Source organism: Petaurus breviceps, unplaced genomic scaffold (assembly GCF_028583685.1).
Source record: "Petaurus breviceps papuanus isolate PSGF00001 unplaced genomic scaffold, PetGlider_PUasm1.0 99, whole genome shotgun sequence".
NCBI classification, from domain to species: domain Eukaryota; kingdom Metazoa; phylum Chordata; class Mammalia; order Diprotodontia; family Petauridae; genus Petaurus; species Petaurus breviceps.
The window spans coordinates 23450011-23470167 of record NW_027187465.1 but is presented as its reverse complement, the minus strand read 5'-3'; the positions used below and the strand labels follow the sequence as shown (position 1 = coordinate 23470167).

At 49.0% G+C, this 20157-nt stretch overlaps 1 protein-coding gene across 4 annotated transcripts in view; it reads left to right on the top strand.

The window, feature by feature from the left end:
- The window catches only part of ANAPC5 (anaphase promoting complex subunit 5), a 29346-nt gene extending 9189 nt beyond the window's left edge, over positions 1 to 20157 (top strand). The window contains exons 4-17 of one of the 4 annotated variants that reach the window (XM_069081802.1): positions 86 to 284; positions 4881 to 4947; positions 5530 to 5631; positions 6102 to 6292; positions 8075 to 8156; positions 8761 to 8850; positions 10167 to 10348; positions 11414 to 11549; positions 14605 to 14679; positions 15818 to 15939; positions 17687 to 17794; positions 18314 to 18461; positions 19246 to 19384; positions 19821 to 20157. In XM_069081802.1, coding sequence (XP_068937903.1) covers positions 86 to 284; positions 4881 to 4947; positions 5530 to 5631; positions 6102 to 6292; positions 8075 to 8156; positions 8761 to 8850; positions 10167 to 10348; positions 11414 to 11549; positions 14605 to 14679; positions 15818 to 15939; positions 17687 to 17794; positions 18314 to 18461; positions 19246 to 19384; positions 19821 to 20032 — 1853 coding nt within the window. In that variant the 3' untranslated portion in view covers positions 20033 to 20157. Of the gene's footprint in view, positions 1 to 85; positions 285 to 4880; positions 4948 to 5529; positions 5632 to 6101; positions 6293 to 8074; positions 8157 to 8760; positions 8941 to 10166; positions 10349 to 11413; positions 11550 to 14604; positions 14680 to 15817; positions 15940 to 17686; positions 17795 to 18313; positions 18462 to 19221; positions 19385 to 19820 lie in introns of all 4 variants that reach the window. The other 3 variants (XM_069081801.1, XM_069081800.1, XM_069081798.1) reach the window with 3 other exon arrangements.

Genomic DNA, 20157 nt, shown 5'->3' with positions numbered 1-20157 from the left:
CTGGGAGGTCCCCATCTCGATGCCCTTACGATTTCAGCCATCTACTACCTTAATTAACTAAACTTAAATGTGTTGTGTTTTCCAGGTTTATTTCTGCGTCACATGATCTTGGCATACAATAAGCTTTCTTTTAGTCAGGTGTACAAGTTGTATACCGCCCTTCAGGAGTACTTTCAAAATGCGGAGAAAAAAGCCGCCGCGGAAGAGGCTGAGATGGACATGACCAGCCCCGAAGGGCAACTCTTAGGGACGATGGAGAGAGAGGAGCTGGATGTGCCTTCGAGGTAAAGCCTTGGGCTGGCAGACAGCAGGCTGGCCAGGGACAGACAGATGCTGTTCACTCAGAATTTAGACAGCGGCCAGCTTGAGGTGTTTACCTTGGCACTATCTATGAAGGAAGGATTTATTTATTAGGCAAACTAATTGTGCACAGAACATTTTGGGGACATTGAATATGTGAGACTATTGAAAGGAAACTAGCAGTTTTCCAACACCCACAAGGCTTGGGATGCAGCAGAAAGTACTCTCTATTCAGAGACCAAGGGCCTGGGTTCAGATCTTGGCTCTGCCTGCCTTTTCTGATGACACTGGCCAAGGTATTTCCCCCTCTGGGGCTCCAGTTTCCTGGGTTGGTCTGGGTGATCCCTTCAGCTCCCAGTTCTGATCTATGAAAGAACCCATTTACTTTACACACTCCAGGTGCTGGTTAAGAGGCTTTCCTAGGGTTTCAGTAAAGCAGGTGCCCAAAAGACCTCTTGGCCCCTGTTGTTCACCTGGATCCACTCGCTCTATTTCCCCGTAAAGCCAGGCTTTCTTCCTGTTGCTCAAGTGTGACATTCTGCCTTGTGCTCTCACCCTGGCTGGTCCCCTCAGCCTGGGATCTGGCTCCCTGTCTCCTCCTTCAAGGCTCCCCTCTGTGCCGCCGCCTTTCCTGACCCCATGACCCCATGGGGGTGCCCATGCTGGCTCCTCTGGCTAGACTTACTTGTTGCACATTGAGCTCAGTGTGGGTTTGGTCGAGGGGAAGCTGCTGTGTGAAGTGTCTTTGCAAGCACAGCCCTCTGAGCTGTCTTCTGGGAGAGGCAGGGTCCAGGCCTAGGATTTCACTGACGTGGGGAACTTCCAGAGTGGAAATGCCTTCCACAGATGCATATTGGCCATTTGTTTGGAATTTTTCGTCTCTGGGAAGATGATTGACCTCCACCTGCTCTTGGAGCTCACAGGGCCAGGATGTCTCCAAGACAAGACTCCACTGTGCGGAGCTGCCCATCCCTCCTCATTAAGCATTGTGATGTTTATTGTTCATCTGGAAAGAAGTCACTTTGCTTGCTGTCAGTACTATGTCAGAGTTCTGTGATGTGTATTTCTGTACACTGTCTGCTCTTGGTTATAAAAGTAGCTTTTGTGGCAGTGTTATGATTCATGACCTTGGATTGCTTTATGAAAGACCATTTTCTCTCTCTTTCCCTTTCTCTTTTTTCCTTCTCTCCTTCCTCCCTCTCTCCCTCTCCCTTCCTCTCTTCTTTCCTCCTTTAAGAGTCGTTGATGCAGTAGAAAGATTTAGAGGCAGAGGTCCTGGGATTGAATTCCAGCTCAGCTACTTCCTATGTGGGTAGAATGGGCCAGTTCACTTACTTTTTCTGGCCCTCAGTTTCTTCTCTGTTCCATCAAATTAGGGAGTTCTATAAAATGACCTCCTGAGGTCTTCCAACTCTAAATCTATGCTTCTTTAAAGAACCTCTATTTTAAAATGACTTTTCTTCACCTAGTCATTCTTGTTAAAAGTGGAAGGTGGGGAGCAAGGACTACCGATATCTTGAACCCCACCCACTTAGTTTTCCAAATCCCCCTTGTAGGCCCTTGATGTTCCTTCTGGTAAAACAGGAACTACGCTTTTTTGGAAAGTAGAGAACAAAAATGATGCTTTTTCTCTTGTACCTTCGGCAGATGGCTTAGGAAATGCTGTAATAGATATCTGGCTTTAAACTGGCTTTGTTGCCCCCAAGTGGTAGCATTTGGATCTTGCAGGATGAGACCAGCCCCTGGCCTCCCTGTCGTCCCTGGTCTCAGCCACCACAGTGGCAGCAGCGGCCAGACTTTGGGTCAGGCTGAGACCGGGCACCTGAAGGATATGGGGGCTCGCCTCAGCCAGTGTTGCCAGGGGACCCTTGGAAGTGGCCACTGGCAATTTAATGTAGAAGTTGTGTGGTTTGTAAGCATCCTAGGGTTCATTCATGTCTTTACTGACTCCTTTTTGGGCTCCTGCTGTGGCCTCTTTACTAGTCTCCCCACTTCTGTTCTCTTCCTTCTCTAATTCATCCTTCACACCTGGGTCAGATGATCCTTTCTAGAACATTGCTTTCATCATGTGCCTCCCCTCCTCCAACACCTTTAGAGGCTCTCTATTGCCTAGAAGATAAATTTAAGCCACTTAGCCTGCTGTTTAGAGCCTGTGTATGCTGGCTCCTATTTACTCCTTACCTTATTTCCCTCTGCTTCCCAGCAAGAACCTCAAGTGTCAGCCTGATATAGCTATTCACTGTCCCTCTCCTGCCTCTGTGCCTTTGCTTGGGGTGCTGTTTCTGCATCTTTTTCCTTCCTTGTGGCTTGGCTCACTTCCTCCCTCTGGGAGGCTGTCTTCTCTTCCCTCCCTTGCCAAAGTTGCTTCTCTCCAAACCAGAGCAGCCCCGATTATATGAAGTCTTCCTTTCAGCACTCAGAGAAGCCTAGGCTCTGAGTCAGATGTCGCAGAGGCTTTGGCAGGGGTGATATAGGCCTCATTTCTCCAATATATAGAAAACTAAGTAAACTTATAAGAAAATGAGTCATCCCCAATTGACAAATGGTCAAAGGATATGAACAGGCAGTTTTCAAAAGAAATCAAAGCTTTCTAGAGTTATATGAAAAATGCTCTAAATCACTATTGATTAGAGAAATGCAAATTAAAACAACTTTGAGGTGCCACCTCACACCCATCAGATTGGCTAATATGACAGAAAAGGGAAATGATAAATGTTGGAGGGGCTGTGGAAAAATTGGGATGCTAATGCACTGTTGGTGGAGTTGTGAAGTAATCCAACCATTCTGGAGAACAATCTGGAACTATGACCCAAGGGCTATAAAACTGTGCATACCCTTTGGCCCAGCAATATCACTTCTATGTCTGTATCCCAAAGAAATAAAAAAGCAAAAAGGAAAAGGACCTACAGATACAAAATATTTATAGCAGCTTGTTTTGTGGTAAAAAATTGGAAATTGAAGGAATGCCCATCAATTGGGGAATGTCTGAACAAATTGTGGTGTATGATTGTGATGAAATACTATTAGTGATAGAAGAAATGATAAGCAGGATGCTTTCAGAAAAACCTGGAAAGACTTACATGAACTGATGCAAAGTGAAGTGAGCAGAACCAGGAGAACATTGTACACAGTAATAGCCACATTGTACAATGACCAGCTGTGAGTGACTTAACTATTCTCAGCAATATGATGATCTAAGACATTTTTGAAGAACTTATGGTGAAAAATGCTGTCCATCTCCAGAGAGAGAACTGATGGAGTCTGAATATAGACTGAAGTGTACTTTTTTTTTTTACTTTTTAATTATTCTTGGGATGGCTTTTTTTTGGTCTGCATTTTCTTTTGCACCATGGCTAGGATGGGAATGTTTTACATGCCTGCACATGTGTAATCTGGATCAAATTGCTTCCCTTCCCAAGGAGGGGGACAGAAAGGAGGAGAGGGATAGAATATGGAACCTGGCAAAGGAGACTGGAGAGGAGTGACCAGATAGGAGAAGAGCTAGGAGAGAGCAGTGTTGCAAAAACCCATGGAGGAGAGACTTGTTGGAGACGGGGTGGTCCCTAGTGTCAGATGCTGCCTGCGTACAGCTCCAGAAGAGCCCCCGAGAACAGGCCACAGGTGTCTTAGGTTCCTTCCAGCTCTAGAGCTCAGATCCTGTGATTTGGCAGTTAAGACAGGGGTCATCTTGGAGAGGCTAGATTGACTGGAGTCATGAGATTAAGAAGCCACACTGGGAGGGGTTGAGAAGGAAGCAGGAGGTAAGAAAGGGCAGGCGACGGAGGGAGACAATTCCTAAGAATCTGGTGAAGTGCTGTCGTGTGGGAGGGTCAATGGTGGGGTCAGGAGAAGGATTTCTTTTAGGATGGAGATTTGGGTATGTTTGTATGCGATAGGGAAGGCCCCCTATTGGATGAGGAGGACGGAGCATTAGAGATGGCATGATCCTGAGCACGAGCTCCCTAGGAGATGGGGAGAGAGCGGGACAGAGGCTCAGGAGCAGGGGCTGGCCTTGGCATGGAGATGGGCCCCTCCTGGGTTCCTGGAGCAAAGGAGGATTGAGTAGGGGCTGTTGGGGTCATTCGAAGCATGTAATTGGGGAAGGAGGAGAGGGAGGGACCTTACAAGGGGCATCAAAGAATGAGGTGACGCCCCTTTTTCCAGAGGGTGTAGGGAGGGGCAGCTCTAGGAGACTTGAGGAGAAATGAAAAGGTTTGTAATAGTTACTGCGGGGACCCAGCTGCAGTGCCATAACACGGAGGATGCTTGTAGTGGATCTGGGCAGCAAGTTTGGCGACCTCCATACTTGGCCAAAGTTAGAGCCAGAATTTGAACCCAGGTCTCTCTCTAAGGCTTGTGCCCTCTTGGAGGAAGGGGCTCTGAGTCTGCTTCTAGATCTGACTGTCATTCCAAAGTAGAAATTCTGACCCTGTTTTTAATCCTGATTCTTATTTAGGAATTGAAAGGAAATCTGTTGGGAAGAGTTTTAAGATCTTTTCACAGGAACCCTCTCGCTTTGGTGGTGTTACTGTGTTTGTTGCCGTGGTGTCCTCATGTTCACGGTCATTCTTTTTTTTCAGAGATGAGGAGATCTCCTGCAGTGGGCCTCTTTCCCAGAAACAGGCTGAATACTTCCTTTCCCAACAGGTGCGTTAGCTTGGTAGCAAGCAGCCTGACCTTCCCTGCCCCTTCTGTGTGGTGATCCAGAGTAGATCTTAATATCTCTGGGTTAATCCACAAATCCACAGGAGACATCAGCATTTCCCTTAGTCTCTGCAGTGATGGACACCTGCCTCTGACAGCCTTCGGTCTCCCTGCTTTTGGTTTCATTTCACTAACACGGGAAAGATGCCTCCTGTGGTGCCATGCCACACAGCAGTGACCCACCTTAGGGGAGGTGCCAGAGGTTTCTTCTCCTTTAACTTGGGAGCAGCATGCTGTCTGCTGATAACTGCATTTTAGCTGCCACAGACCCAGAGAAGCCTGAAGAAATGATTCAACAGATGTATTTTTAACAAATTGGAAAAACCTGTCTGGGTAGAGGGGCTGTCGTATGTAGTCCAAAGTCAAGTCCTATCACTGCTTAATCTGGAGCTGATTTCCCACATGTGATACTTAAGCATCACTGATCTTCCTCTTTATGAAACTTTATCTGATAAACTTTATCATGTGATCCTCAGCGTACATTTCTCTGCATTTTTTGAAGCTGATTTATTATCTTCATTTCAGGCGTCTTTATTAAAGAATGATGAGACAAAAGCCCTCACTCCAGCTTCTTTACAGAAAGAATTGAATAACTTGTTGAAATTTAATCCAGATTTTGCCGAAGCGGTAAGTGTCTTCACAAGCCATCTTCTGAGAACTGGAATCAGACTGGGCACACTTGGTGTTTTGATAATAGCACCACATTGTCAATGGTATTTTTAACTCAGACTGTTTTAAGCACAATTGTTTTTCATCTTGGTTCTTAATTAAATAGGATTTCAAAAAGTCACGAGTCACATTTTTTCAGCACACGGGCCCTAACATGTCTGTGATGTGATGTGGATTTCAGTGTGAAATTATTTCTGAAAGTCCTGCAATCTGAACCATTTGGTTACTGTGTGCATTGTGACCAGCGTTTACTTTGGTATAGAGGGGAACATTAGGAAAGGGTTATCCTTGTCGTCCTCTTGCTGCACGACAGGGTCCTGTGTGCTGTGGTGGCTGGGGATCATTCTGTTACTCCGCCACACGGTCTTTAAGATGATTTCCGCAAGAAAGGGAGAATTATGAATACTATTTGGTGTCTTTCATTTTAGCATTACTTAAGCTACTTAAACAGTCTTCGGGTCCAAGATGTTTTCAGTTCTACGCACAGTCTTCTCCATTATTTTGACCGCCTGATTCTCACGGGGGCAGAGAGCAAAAGCAACGGGGACGAAGGTTATGGGCGAAGCTTGAGATACGCTGCTCTCAATCTGGCTGCCTTGCACTGCCGATTCGGACACTAGTAAGTTCTAGCTTCTCCCTCCTTCCATGTGAACACGGAGGAAAAGCTCAGGGATAGAACTGATCAGTGGCTCTGCAACCCCTCCCCACCCTCACCCCCCCCTAGCAGAGGGACACCGCCTCGAGCCCTTGCCCTGGGTGGCTGCCCAAGTGCCCTTCATGTCCGTGCTGAGGGTCACTACCTTGGTCTGGGCCCTGTGTGGTTGCCCTTCTGGTCTGTCCTGTCCATAGTCACGGTGCCAGAAGGGTCTGGAATCCCTTTAGCTGTTCCTCTTGCCCCATCCAGGGCAGGCCTGTGATCTCCTCTGCAGAAGTCCAGGGCAGGATATTGCACAGGCCTCAGGGATGGCCTTGTCTAGTGCAGAAATGACCTTTACTGGGGTTTGGACACTTTCCCAGAGCCTTTTGGAGGTTCAGAGACTTCCATGGGGAGGCATCTGTCATAACAGAGGCATCTTGGGGCACTGAGTGTGTCAGTTGTTGTGGGTAAAGGGTGACATTTTTCTTAAAATGCTCTCCCTCTTCCTGAGCCTTGGTTCATCTTTGTGATTTGCTTTGTCAGAGATGGGGTGGTGTCCAGAGAGCTGTCACAGAGATTTGTGGCCTCTGGATTTTTCTGACATGACAGTGCCAAGGCAGCCAGGAGCCTGGCATTGTTCAGGTGTTAATCCAACAGCCGCTGGCCACACAGCTCCTCTCCAGGCTGTCCTTGGTGCCCTTTCCTCCTAACAACCATTTACCTGCTGGGGTGACCCGAGAGCCGTGCCCCATGAGCATGCCTAGCTGGCCTCAAGGGCTGGGCTCTATTTGTTCCAAGCCTATGTGCATTCATGCAACCTCCTTTGCTCAGCAGGGCCCTCTGGGGGGCTCTAGAGAAGAAGCCAGCTTCCTCTTCTTGCTCCTCTGGTGCTGAGGGTGATGCTGAAGGGCTAAAACACAGCGGGGGGTCCCCAGTAAACTCCAGTTATAGAAATGCCCCTTTCACGTTGCTGTTCCTGTTCTCCACCAGCAGACACGTGTACCTGGCACTCACCATGTAGGGAGCTGGCAGACAGGAAAGTCACAAGCGATGATAGCTGCCCTCTGGGAGCTGATAGTCTGTCTGGAGAGACTGTGGGTTCTCCCACAGTAACAGTGACAGCCGTGGCCAGGGTTTCTCTAGCACTTTAAGGTTTGTGCAGTGCTGTGTGGAGAATTAATGTGGTCCTCACTATGACCCTGGGAGGTGGGCGCTGCAGTCCCTACTTTATTGATGGAGAAACTGAGGCAGCAGAGGTTAAGTGACCTGCTCAGAGTCACACAGCCAGGAAGTATCTGAGACTGGAGTGGAATGTGGGTCATCCTGACTCCAGGCCCAGGGTGCTTCACAGGATCTAAGGAGATGCCGAATTTAAAATGCGTGGCCAGTCTTAACTTGGGATAGCAATGGAGCTGTTATGTTCTCAGTACCTGCGCCACCTAGCGGCCAACCTCAGGGTTCCAGGTCTTTGGGACTTGAGCCTGGAAGGGTCTCTAAGATGTGGAGGGGGATGGGGGAAGGAGAAGGCGTTCTAGGTCAGAGGACAGTTAGGTGAGGGGCGCCTTCCCATGTCCTGACATCACCCTCACAAGCAGCGTGCCCTGGTGCTGGGGAGGCTTCACCAGGCAGAGGCCAGGCTCTGTCTTCTAGGCCAGACGTCAGAGTGGTAGGAGGACCTCTGTGGCGGTGTTACTTCTTCAGCTTCTGCATCCAGCTTGTACATGTTTACCGTGAAGGGGATAGTAATGCTTGGTCTGTCATTAGCCAACAGGCAGAGCTTGCCCTGCAGGAGGCCATCAGGATTGCCCAGGAGTCCAACGACCACGTGTGTCTCCAGCACTGTTTGGTAAGGCTGCCAGGCCCCCCTAGGGCCATCTCCGGTGGCACCTCATCTGAGGCAGGTGGGATGATGATGCCCCCAGACGGTGGCAGGGATGAGAGTCTCACCGGATCTGAGTTATCCAGAATTACAGGAACAGGCCAGGAGACCCACCTGTGCCTCTGGTCTTATCCAGCTTTTAGGATTTGGGTGTTTTAACCTCGCCCCCACTACCAAAGGTAAGCCTTTGACCACCTCCTTCATTGTGGTGTTTTATAAAAAGGCATAGGCCAAGCCGAGACCCTGGCTGAGGCAGCGGTTGGGAAGCACAAGCGGGACACAGAATCTCCTCGGCAGTCACCCTGGAGGGCTCAGTCCCAGGCCACGGAGAGGCTTTGGCTTTTCTCTGTGACTCCCATCTCTGGCTGTTAGGGAGAGAGGTCATTCGTGCCAGTCCGTCAGCTCAGGTGCAGGCAGGGCAGCTTTGTGCGGGCTCTTCATTGCTGAAAGCACGTGCTTTCTGAGGATTTCTCAGGTCCTGTTACTACTTGCGTACGAGCTCACGCTGAGATTTCAGGATCTTTTTAGCCCTTTTCCTTGCAGTGATACTTTTCTTCGCTTCCCCCACCAGAGCTGGCTGTATATCTTGGAGCAGAAGAGATCAGATAGCTGTGTTCTGTTGGAACACTCGGTGAAGAAAGCTGTGCATTTTGGGCTACCGGTAAGGCGCCTCGCGGCTCCGGAGGCAGAAGGCCCGAGCCTTTGTCATATCTCTGCTCCCTCTTGGACTGGAGCAGTGGCAGCTTCCATGGTTGGTTTGATTCTCTTCTTGCTGCTTTAGGCCAGATTTGAGACTTAGCCCATTCTGCCCATTATCCCTGAGGGAGCTCAGCTTTCAGGCGTGAATCTGAAAACATTAAGAATAATACAGCTGATATGCATGGTGCTTTAGACTTGGTCCTCACAATGATGCTTTAGCTTGTATTTATTTTTTAGCTTTCTTTAGTTTTGTGATATGGGTCAGCAGTGCTTGGCACAACACTTAGAAAGGCTCATTTTTTGCCCATTTAATAATGTCAGGAGCCAATGACACAGTTTGCTTTACCTCCAGTGTAAGGGGAGGGGAATTCATTTTTAAAAGTTCCTACTTGAATTTTTGTCATTGCTCAGCCTCCAGACATTGGGCCTTGTCCTTTCCTGGCTTTCAGGAATTGTGGCACAAGCCCCACCCGGCCATGCTCCCAGCAAGGACGTATGCTCTCCCTTTTGGGGAGGATGCTCATTGGTGCCACCTTGCCCCTCTTTGCCCTCCTACGTGCGAAGACTGCACAGAGTCTGAGTGGCCACTGAAAAGAGACTTTGGGCCGGGAATCATTGACCCTTAGTATGGGCTATCCTCTGCCTGTTTTGTATTGCTTTGCCCACCCTGAGCTCTGCCTCACAGTGGAGGTTAGAGGACCCTGGCTGGAGAATTCTGCCCACCTCTTGGTCCCCTGGGCGCCTGCTGGCTGCCCTGCTTAGGTCCCAGAGAGTCAGTGACCATGCTCATCACTGCTCTGGGGCCGAGTGGGCTAGAAGGAGGTGTGCTCAGGCCACCTGGGCCTCCCTTGGCCTCCTCTCTGGCAGCAGCTCTGTAGGAGAACCAATGATGCTGGGACTTCTTCTGAAAAGAAAAGAATGCTCACAAGTGGCTTTCTTTTTTTTCTTTTTAATTTAGTTTTATTTCATGTTCAGTTTCAAATCCTCCTTCCGCCTCTCCCCACCCATTGAGAAGGCAAGAAAAAGCAAGCTCTGAGGTGATTGTCACCCTCTGTTGGAGCCCTCTTCACCCCCTCTCCCTCTGGGAATAGATTGTTGGAAATTATCGTGGAAATCAGTGAGAAAATTTGATCTGATAGCATCTTTTCTCCTTCTACTTTTTCAGAAATACAATTTAGGCTCTCAAGTGACATTTTCCTTAATCCATTGGGGGTCAGGATGTACTTCAGTGAAGGCAGTTCTGTAACGTGACCCTGCCTTGTGGGTATGTTTCCCTAGTATTTAGCATCCCTTGGGATCCAGTCCTTAGTTCAACAAAGAGCTTTTGCTGGGAAGACGGCAAACAAGCTGATGGATGCCCTGAAGGACTCTGACCTTCTACATTGGAAGCACAGTCTGTCGGAGCTCATCGACATCAGCATTGCCCAGAAAACTGCCATCTGGAGACTCTATGGGCGAAGGTATGTGTCTCCAAGCAGGGTTCGGAGGTCTCCTCTCCTGCAGTTGTTGTGTCAGGGTGTGCCTGTGGGGCACCTGTTTCCTCGCCTCCCTTCATGGATGAACCATGTGGAAATGGGGAAGTTGGCCTGAGTGAGGGGGCTGTTGGGCACTGGGGCTCTTTCAGAGTTGAAGAGAGGGGATGACGAGACGCTCACAGTTAAACACTCCACCTTTCTGCCGTCAGCTGTGGTCCAGACTGAGCTCCATCCTTTATGGAGCTGACCCCCTACCCTCATCCTAGTTGCAGGGAGAAAGAAGGCTGCATCCTCTTTGGCTCATGTCTTTCCAGGGGAGCCCCTGAAATGGCTTGTTTCCTGGACATTTAGTCTCCTCTCACTTGCGAGTGATATTCTGTAATGCGTCTTCAAAGCCTGAAGCCTGATAGGTCAGCTTCTGCTCTGCTCTCTCCCCTGACCACATTTCACTGTTTTTCACAAGTACCCACTATCTAACCTGGCCTTGAAGTGCTTCATCATTTTGCTGGGAGGGTAGCTGTCTTCCTCACCAGCATTCTAGTTTCCAGAAGAACCTCAGACAGGCTGGCACCAAATCTGCATTGCACAGGCATGCCCGCTACCTGACTGCATTTAAAGTGGGGAGTTGGGATTTGGGAGGAACAGTAAGTCTAGACTAAGCTCCCACTTACCCCATGGCCTGCTTGGATCCCATCCTACCTCAGCTTTTAATGTCTGTGGCTGTGGGCAAGAGAGCTGGGCCCTGGGGCCGCTGCAGACCCAACCAAGAGCCAGGAGGGGGGAGGTAACCACATATTTCCACTTTAAAAACATGTGGGTACTTTTTGTTTTCATCACCTTTATTTCTAAATGTATCCCTCCCGTGGTCCTTACCCAGAGAACCTTCCTTTGTAATCAAAAATAGAAAGAAAAAGCATTGAGCAGTATTCCCCACAGATGAGCCGCATGTGACCAGGTCCCCAGCTGTGGGCGCTGGTATCCAGCCGGGGTCGAGGGAGGACATCCTGGGCTCACTGTGGAAGCTTGGTTCTGGTCCTTCTCCATGTACAGCACCATGGCTCTCCAGCAGGCCCAGACGCTGCTTAGCATGAACAGCCTGGAGGCCTTGAACCTGGGCGTGCAGCAGAACAACACGGAGTCGTTTGCGGTGGTGCTGTGTCACCTGGCTGAACTCCATGCCGAGCAGGTGAGCTTGGGACCTGCCTTCAGCGGGCATTCAGTGTAGGTGGTGGAGGCCCCAGAGACCCTCTGTGGGGAGGGGAGCAGCTGGATGCAGGGTGTGGCCGTGGGGGGCTGGGCAGGGGCACCAGGACAGAGACAGGTTTTGATTCAAAATTTAAGCATGGATTATTATTACATTCTCTTGAAAAAGGTTTGAAGGAAAAAGGGAATCATCTGCTTTCCCCCTGGCTGTAACTTCCTGGGCTGTGTTAAAGGGGAATTGAAATCTCAGAAATGTTTTCTCTCATAAGAAAGAAGCCAAAGAAACATTTTTTCCTTTTGGTCTGAGCATCTCACTAAGCACTTCCCTGCCTCTAAAGGATTCCTCTTCCAAACCTACAGACCACACTCTTCCCCTTTGTGCCTCAGCAGGCTGCCTTGCTGTTGGCCTGAGCAGCTGTGGACACTTACTTGACCCTGACCTGTGCTCTGGAGCTCAGAGTGGCTTTTGCCCTGGTGGGAAGGCCCCAAAGAAGTCCTGCTGTTCAGAGCAGTTTTAGCCTTTTCTAATTTTGCAGATAGCTTGATGATGAGTTATGAGCTGACGTTTTCCAGGGTGTTTTTATCAGCTGGTCTTTCCCTGAGCCAAGGCAGGATCCCCCAAAGCTTTCTGGTATGAACACACACAGCCAGCTGGGAGCCTTCTCTCACCGTCCTTTGTGAAGGTTCACAATGACTACTCCCCATTCAGTCTTTTCCTGTTCTCGATTTATGGCCCTGAAGCATCCGCTGCCCAGTACTGTTCCCTAATGGGCACATTTGCGCTGGAGACAGTATCTGGGAAAGGTTTACTCAGGTATTTGGTTTGATTGCCTGCTCATTTCTCAAATATTCTGGAGGCAGAATTTTTTCCTTCTTAACTATGGACATGAAATCTGGCCAAGCATATCTTTCATGAGTTATGCAGGGCACAAAGAATTCTTTTTCTGCTTAGAAGACTGCTCTTTAAAATCATGACTTTCCCTTAACTCTTAGTTTGCACAAAAACCTTGACACTTTACTCACATCTAGTTCTTTTAAGTTCTCGTGGTTCATTAAAGGTTAAGTTAAAATGACCCTGAGAAGGGGTTGTGCCCTTTGGATCTTGTTAGTGTTCCCAGCCGGTCCGGGCTGGAGCTCTCATCCATCTGGGCCCCGCCCCAGGCTGCCCTGTAACGCCTCAGCTGCAGAGCAGCCAATGGGCTATTCCAGCTTCTTCCTTTTTCCTTCCCCTCCCTTTGCAGGATAGCAAGGAAGGAAATTTAAAGTTTAGAAACTTCAGAGATAAAAATGCACGGGAAAACAAAGCCAGAGTATCAGAAATTTTACTTAGTCTAATGACTGTGATGTAGGTAGATTGTTTCACTGTGAATTAGAATCGCTGTGTTTCCCATGTTATCCAGACAGGCCCTTTGGGAAGGGAGCTGTGCTGGGAGAGCTGTTCGCCCACTTGCCGTTACGCTCGCGGTTCTTAGCTCACGTTTACTTGGCGCGCTGCTTTACATTTCATTTCATCGTTCCAGTACGAGGGTTATCATCCTCATTTTATAGGTGAGGAAGTGGAGGCCCCGACACATCCACATCTTAGAAAGGGCCCGAGCCAGGGCTGGGTCTGGGAGCAGACCCTCGCATCATAGGAGCTGCTGTCTGATTGCCCCTCCTCACAGGGGCCATGGGTAACAGGAGCACGCCTGCTGTCCCCTTTGGTGACCTCAGCCTGTGACTGCTCAGCTGGTCAGTCACCTGAACTCAGGTCTTTGATATGGGATCCTATTGGTGGGGGGTGGGGGGAACAGGGAAGTCTCCTCCTGCAAACCCTCCGTGTGGGGGTGGGGCGTCCCCAACCTGAGATATTAGGGTCCTTCTTCTCCATCTCTTGATATCATGTGGATGGTTACCATTGGAGCTGCTGGACTGGCCATTAATTGGTCTCCACTTCGCCATGTGCCTTCTTGTCTGACTAGACATGCACATGTATCTTTCTGATGGCGTAATCTGGAATTCATTTTTTATGTAACAGTAGATGATTGATGTGGTTTTATTTGTGTGGACACTTAAAGGAAAAATTGGGGCTCACCTGTTATAAACCATAGCTCCCAGACTCCTCGGCCCATTAGGAATGAAGCCTGAAAGCCTGCTTGTGATGCTTGTCAGGAGCCTTGAATGGGTGTGGACTCCTGGTCCTCTCCTGCTGAGGCCGAGCCAGATCAACAAGTCAGATCAACAGGCATTTATTCCTACCAGTTAACAGCAATAGCTGGCGTTTCCATAGTGCTTTAAGGTTTGTGAAGAACTTTACAATGAATGTCTCACTTGATCCTTACAACCACCCTAGGAGGTAGTGCTCTTATTATCCCCATTTTACAGATGAGGAAACTGAGGCAAAGAGAGGTTATGTGATTTGCCCAAGGTCACCAAGCTAGTAAGTGTCTGAGACTGGATTTGAACTCAGGTTTTCCTGACTCCGGGTTCAACTCTACCCACTGTGCTACCCAGCTACCTACTCTGGGCACTGAGCACAGTGCTGGGGATGCAGAGAAAGACCAGAAGCAGCCTGTTCTCAAGGAGCTTACTCTCAGGGGTCAGTAGAAGCAGTCTCAGAGGGGGCTCTGGCTTTGTGGCCCCCGCAGGTACATGTTCTGATCTTGGGGGTTAGCCCTCCTCCTTAGCCCTTCCTGGCAGACCCAGGTGACTGGAGTTGTTGCCCAGTGTGAGAACATTCCCTATTCTTTCAGGTCGGGGCGAAGCAGGGATATACTAGCAGCTAGGGCCGGGGCGTGCTGAAAGGAGGGGGTATCTGTGCCCTGGCACGTGGACATTGATGACCCTGGAAGGCAAGGGAGATGTTTCCCAGGCCAGGACTACACTGGCTGAGTGAGAGGCCTCTTGGGGCCTCACATGTACCAGACCAGCCAACTCCTTGCCGTGCTGCCAGCTCGCGTGCCCAGAACAGCTGACCCTCCTCAGCGGCCTTGTCTCTGCTTGGTCAGGAGGCTGCTGAGTCAGGGATTTAACCCACTGGGGCCTTTCTCTTCTTTCAGGGCTGTTTGGCGGCTGCTTCTGAAGTGTTGGAACACTTAAAAGAGAGATTCCCGCCGAACAGTCAGCATGCACAGGTAACTCAACTGCTTGGATGTCATCAGAGGCCGCCACATGTCTCCCTGAACAGCAGGAATGGGGTGTTAGTTGGCTGACAGCATGAGCTGGATGATCTCCTCCCACCCGGGCTCCTCTCCTCTGATGTCTGGGTGTTTGTGGCCAGTGGGAGGGTACAGTAGTGGAGGAACTAAGGGAGGCCGGGGGCCGGGGGGGTGTTCCAGGCACCTCATTTTCCAGAGGAGGAATGTGGAGGTAACAGGGCTGAGCAGGGACCCCGTGAGCTGCTGGCTCCACCCCCTGTGGCCTTCCCAGGACCCCCCAGGCTGCCTCTGCAGCACTTCTCTGACACCCTGCTCTGGGAGGTGTGCCTATTCGGAGAAAGAGGCTGGGCCAGGGTCTGTCTTGTCCTAAGTGGTGTCTCTCCAACGGCTAGCAGGGCCTGAGACGCACCGGGGTGGCTGGGGACCCAGGGGCACTTGTGCCTTGTGTGTTGCTGGCTCTGGCTTGGCAGCCTTCCCGGCTGAAGGGCCTTCTGTGCTGTCCAGAAGGGGAGGCTTTATAAGGGTCTCCTGGGTGTCACCTACTCTCCCTCCGTGTCTCTGCTAAGAGTCCAAAGGGGCTGGTTTTTCTTCCTTCTCTCTGAGAACCTAGAATTGGAAGAACTTCTGTTAGCACAGTTATTGTCCTCCTAAGGCCGGTCCCCAGGCTTCTCACTCAGATGGCTTCTTAAAGTCCAATTAGAAATGAGAAAACTACTGAGATTCTCTCCATGAAACATGGCGTTATTAGGCCTCTGTTGGGTGGGAGCCCTGCTGGGCCCTCAGCGAAGCAGGCTTTTGACATAGTCCCTGCTTCAGGTCCTTGTTGCCTCCTGATCCATGTCATTGAACCAACCAGGCCGGAGGAGAATCAGCACCAAAGTCAGCTGGAGAACAGAGGTTTACCTTTGGGCCTGCAGTCATTCCAATGAGGATGTAGCCCGAGGGCTCGGGTGTGAGTGTGTTCTGTGGGGAGGGGCTTACTCAGCTGCCAGCGGCCCTTCGCTGTCTCCATTCTCTCCACACAAGGGCTTTCACCCCAGGAGGACAGGGAACAGCCGATGTGTTTTTACTTAACAGTTTGTGAGGGGTTTTTTTTTGTTTGTTTGCCCTCCAGCTGTGGATGCTCTGTGAGCAGAAAATACAGTTTGGAAGAGCCATGAATGATGGCAAATACCATGTTGCAGATTCTCTTGTGACAGGAATCACAGCCCTGAACAGCATAGAGGGGGTGTACAGGTAGGAAACCGACTCCTGAGGAGGCTTTCACAGTTGGCTTTGTTTCTGTTTGTGTGGCTGCTGTCTTTGTGAACGATCAGCTAATCATTTATTGTAGATTTTTTTTCACATTAAAAATGGATTCTGCTTACCTTCCTACCCCTTCTAGTTCATATTGACGGAGAGTTCTGGCTGAGACCTGTTAGAAGTATCTCTCCTCCTCAGTGAGCACATATGTATGGAGCGGCTGCCGTACGTCACGGGGTGTGGGTGCTCTGAAAGCTGCAAAGGCGTGTTAGATATTGTCCCTGCCCTTAATGACCATTTCATAATGATAATCATTAGCTAACATTTGTATCATATGGTACTTTACAAATATATTGTGTCATTTTATCCACACAGCAATCTTTGGAGGTAGCTGCTATCATAATCTCCATTATACAGATGGGGATACTGAGAAAGGTCGTGACTTGCCCAGGGTCTCACAGCTGGTGAATGTCTCAGGCAGTATTTGAACTCAGATCTTCCTAACTCTAAGCCTGGCACTAGATGGAAGATATATATGTGTCAAATTATTTTTGAACCAAACACTTTTGTGTTCAAAACCCCATTATCTCCTGACATGATATCACGCTAGATTGTGTAGTATAACTCATACTGTTGGCAAAGCTGTTCTGAAAAATGATTTGGAATTAAGCAATAGAAGTCACTAACCTCTTTATACTCTTTGACCCTGCTCTTGTATTACTGTGCATGTGTGTGAAGGAGGTAGAAAACAGAAGAGTGGGGCCTGTGTATACAAAAACATTCAGTGCAGGACTTGTAGCATCAAAGAGCTCAAAGCTGGTACCTGGCATTGGGAGCAAACAAAATGTGATATTTGAATGTAATGGAATACAAATGGTGACTAAGAGGAATGCAGACAGATTTATGTATGAACTGATGCAGAGAGAGGGGAGCAGAACCAGGAGAAAAATCTGTACACAATGACTGCATAACAAAAATAAAGAACACTACAAGTAAGCTAGATTCTGAGCAGTTGCAATGATCAGCCTTGGTCGTGGATAACAGAAGGAAATGCATCTCCTTTCTCTCAAGACACAGAATGGGATGGAGAATCAGATGGTTATTTTTGCTTACACAGGAGGGGTCAATATTGGGCATAAGGAGAAGGGCATATCTAGAAATAATTATGATTAAGAACAAAAGGTATCAATAAAACTTGGCTTAAAAACAAATTGTTTGTTACTGAAAATGGAGAATTGTGACTACCTATAATCTCAAAGACATGACTGTTTTCTGTAAAGGTGCAATTGAAACCTAACCTCTTGTGAGCCTCTTGTCCATGTTCTTCATACATCATGCCTGGGGCCCAGTCACTGTGCTGGGGGCCTTCCTCAAGAGTTCTTGGCCTGGGATAATCTGATATGCTTATAGTGCAATACGGGGCTCAGTGCCAACAGCAACTTTCTGTTGGATATAGGACCTGACATGGGTCTTTAAGAATGACTCACTAATGAATAAGGAGAAGAAAGTACCTTTAGTATTTTCTGATATTTCCAGTGTTTCCCAAATAGCACCAAGGCAGGATTCTGCTTTCCTGACAAGGTGTCAGAAGTTTGGGCTAAGCACAGTAGTGTCACCAAGAGGAGACAGAAGAGACAGTCTGTGCCCTTGGGGAGGAGACTGTGGTGGCCCTGGAAGTGGCTGAAGAGCCTGTGTGGGGCATCGCCCTGACCCCATTGTTTTTCTTTCTCTCTGGCTGTAGGAAGGCAATTGTGTTACAGGCCCAGAACCAGATGTCGGAGGCTCATAAGCTTTTGCAGAAGTTGTTGGTTCAATGTCAGAAGATGAAGAACACAGAAATGGTGATCAGGTTAGAGGCCTGGTTGTATGTCACATTTGGGTGGGCTTCTGATTGACTCTGCGAGTCTGAGGCTGATGTTAAAGGAAAAAGCAGTCATTTCTGTCTAAACTGTTTGATTGAAAACAGGATCTTGAAGGTCTGGGCTTGTTAGCCAAACAAACACTGGTTGTAAACTACTTTTAGAAAGGAAATGGCTGTTTAGATTTTAGCTGAGTGAGGTTGGTCCCTGATGAGATGACCTAGGTCACTTTCCAGCATCTTCTTAAATTCATTTGGGAAAAATGCATTTCCTTTGTAAACAAGATGCCAGGTTTCAGTTTCAGTAGAGGGGGAACAGAAATCAGCTTTGAGTGAAAATAAAACCATGATGATTCTATTGACAAACAGCAGAAAAGGCCCCAGAGTAAGGCTTGAATGAGTGCTGAGTGCTTGGGAGAGGAGGCAGCAGCCACTGGGCCAAGGTGAGGGCCGTCCATTGGGCGACTCTCCAAGGTCGGGTCCCTGTTTGTTTTCCTGTGTCTGGGACAGTGTCCTGCTGGCCGTGGCGGAGCTGTACTGGAGGGCCTCCTGTCACACCATCGCTCTGCCTGTGCTGCTGCAGGCGTTGGCCCTGTCCAGGGAATACCGGCTTCAGTACCTGGCCTCAGAGACCGTGCTGAGCTTGGCTTTCTCCCAGGTGAGCCGACCTCTTGTTTCACAGAATGCACTTGTGCAGGGGGGCTGGGGATCCTGTGGCCCTCTGTGACATTGCGAGGTTCTACCTCCTTTTGGAGGCAGGGTGGGTGAGGCTGCTACAGGAGCCTGGACTCGTTGGTCGGCACAGGCAGCTCTTATCTCCTTGTTACCCCCGGAATCGTTTAGTCCCTTCCCAGTCGAAGACATAGACTTTGGTTTGTCATAGAGGGCCTTTGATGATTTTGGGGCCTCTCTACCAGTGCACAGTGCACTTATTTTGAGCAGTTCTCTCCCGCGCTGGAGGCTTCCTGCAGGCCTTCCAGCACTCCCTGGTCACCACTGTAGCGTGTGGACAGCCTGTTGCTTCTCCCTTCTCTGGTTACACACGTCACAGAATTCAAGGCCAAACAATTTATGTGTTCTTGTGTGAGGTTAGAAAACCCCAGGAGCCCCTCACCTGTGGCCCTGAAGAAGCTTTTGGAAATCAGATTGCTTTGGGTTCCCTACAGGACACTTCCACAGCCCCTTCTGTGAATCCAAGAGCCTTTTGTGGTGTGGATGACCTTCCGTCCTTTCTTCCCCCATCTCTGTTATTTAAATGGACACTTTCCTATCAGTGCTTTTAAAGTGGGCGTGGCCAGAGTCTGAGCCAGAGGATCCTTCTTCTGGGATACGGTGACTTAGGAGAACAGAAGCCAAGCTGTCGAATGGCCACTTATGGCCATAGAGATGCACAGGCTGATGTTGTGTTGTTTTCCCAGCTTATCCTTGGAATTCCTGAGCAGGCTTTGAACATCCTCCATATGGCCATTGAGCCTATCCTAGCAGATGGGGCCGTGCTGGACAAAGGGCGTGCTATGTTTCTGGTGGCCAAGTGCCAGGTTGCTTCTGCTGCTTCCTATGAACCTCAGAAGAAAGTAGAAGGTAGAGTCAAGATAGTCCTCGGGGGGGCTCCCTTCAGACCAGTCTCTCTAATTTGGCACTTCATTACTAGTAGTAGTAGTGGTATTGATAGTAGTAGTAGTAGTTTAAACCACTGAAGTTACTCAAGTCTTCAGAAACTTCTGTTAGATTTTTATAGAAGGCTTGCAGTACTTATAGAAATATTGGAGTTGGGGATTTTAATGTAAATGGGTGAGTAAACTTATCTTCTACAGAGCCATGTACTGTCAGAAACTGAGGGTTTAAAGCCTACTTCACAAATCTGAAACCTGAGTCAGACTTAAGGAGGAAGAGGAATAGAAATGTATCCAGGGCAACAAAGAGCAGATAGACCTCTATCTCAAGTCTGGAAAGCACATGGGACTCTAGACTTGCCCTAATTAATGGAGTGAAAGGCCTTTTCCCTTTTTTCCGTCAGCGTTGGAGTCAGCCATCCTGAACCTCAACGAAGCCAAGGGTTACTTTGCAAAGGTGGACTGCAAAGAGCAGATCAGAGACGTGCTCTACTTGCAGGCCCGGCTCTACCACATGCTGGGGAAGGCCCAGGAGAGGAACAGATGCGCCATGCTCTTCCGTCAGTTACACCAGGAGCTTCCCTCCCGCGGGGTTCCCTTAGTCAGCCACTTCTAGCCAGTGGCCGTGTTTGTTGGCAATGCTTTCTTCTCCTCCCCTTTTAAATGATGTATTTTTTGTGTGTGCAATCATTTGTGTATTATTGGAATCCACTTGTCAATAAAAGGACTGCCTTCAGTTTA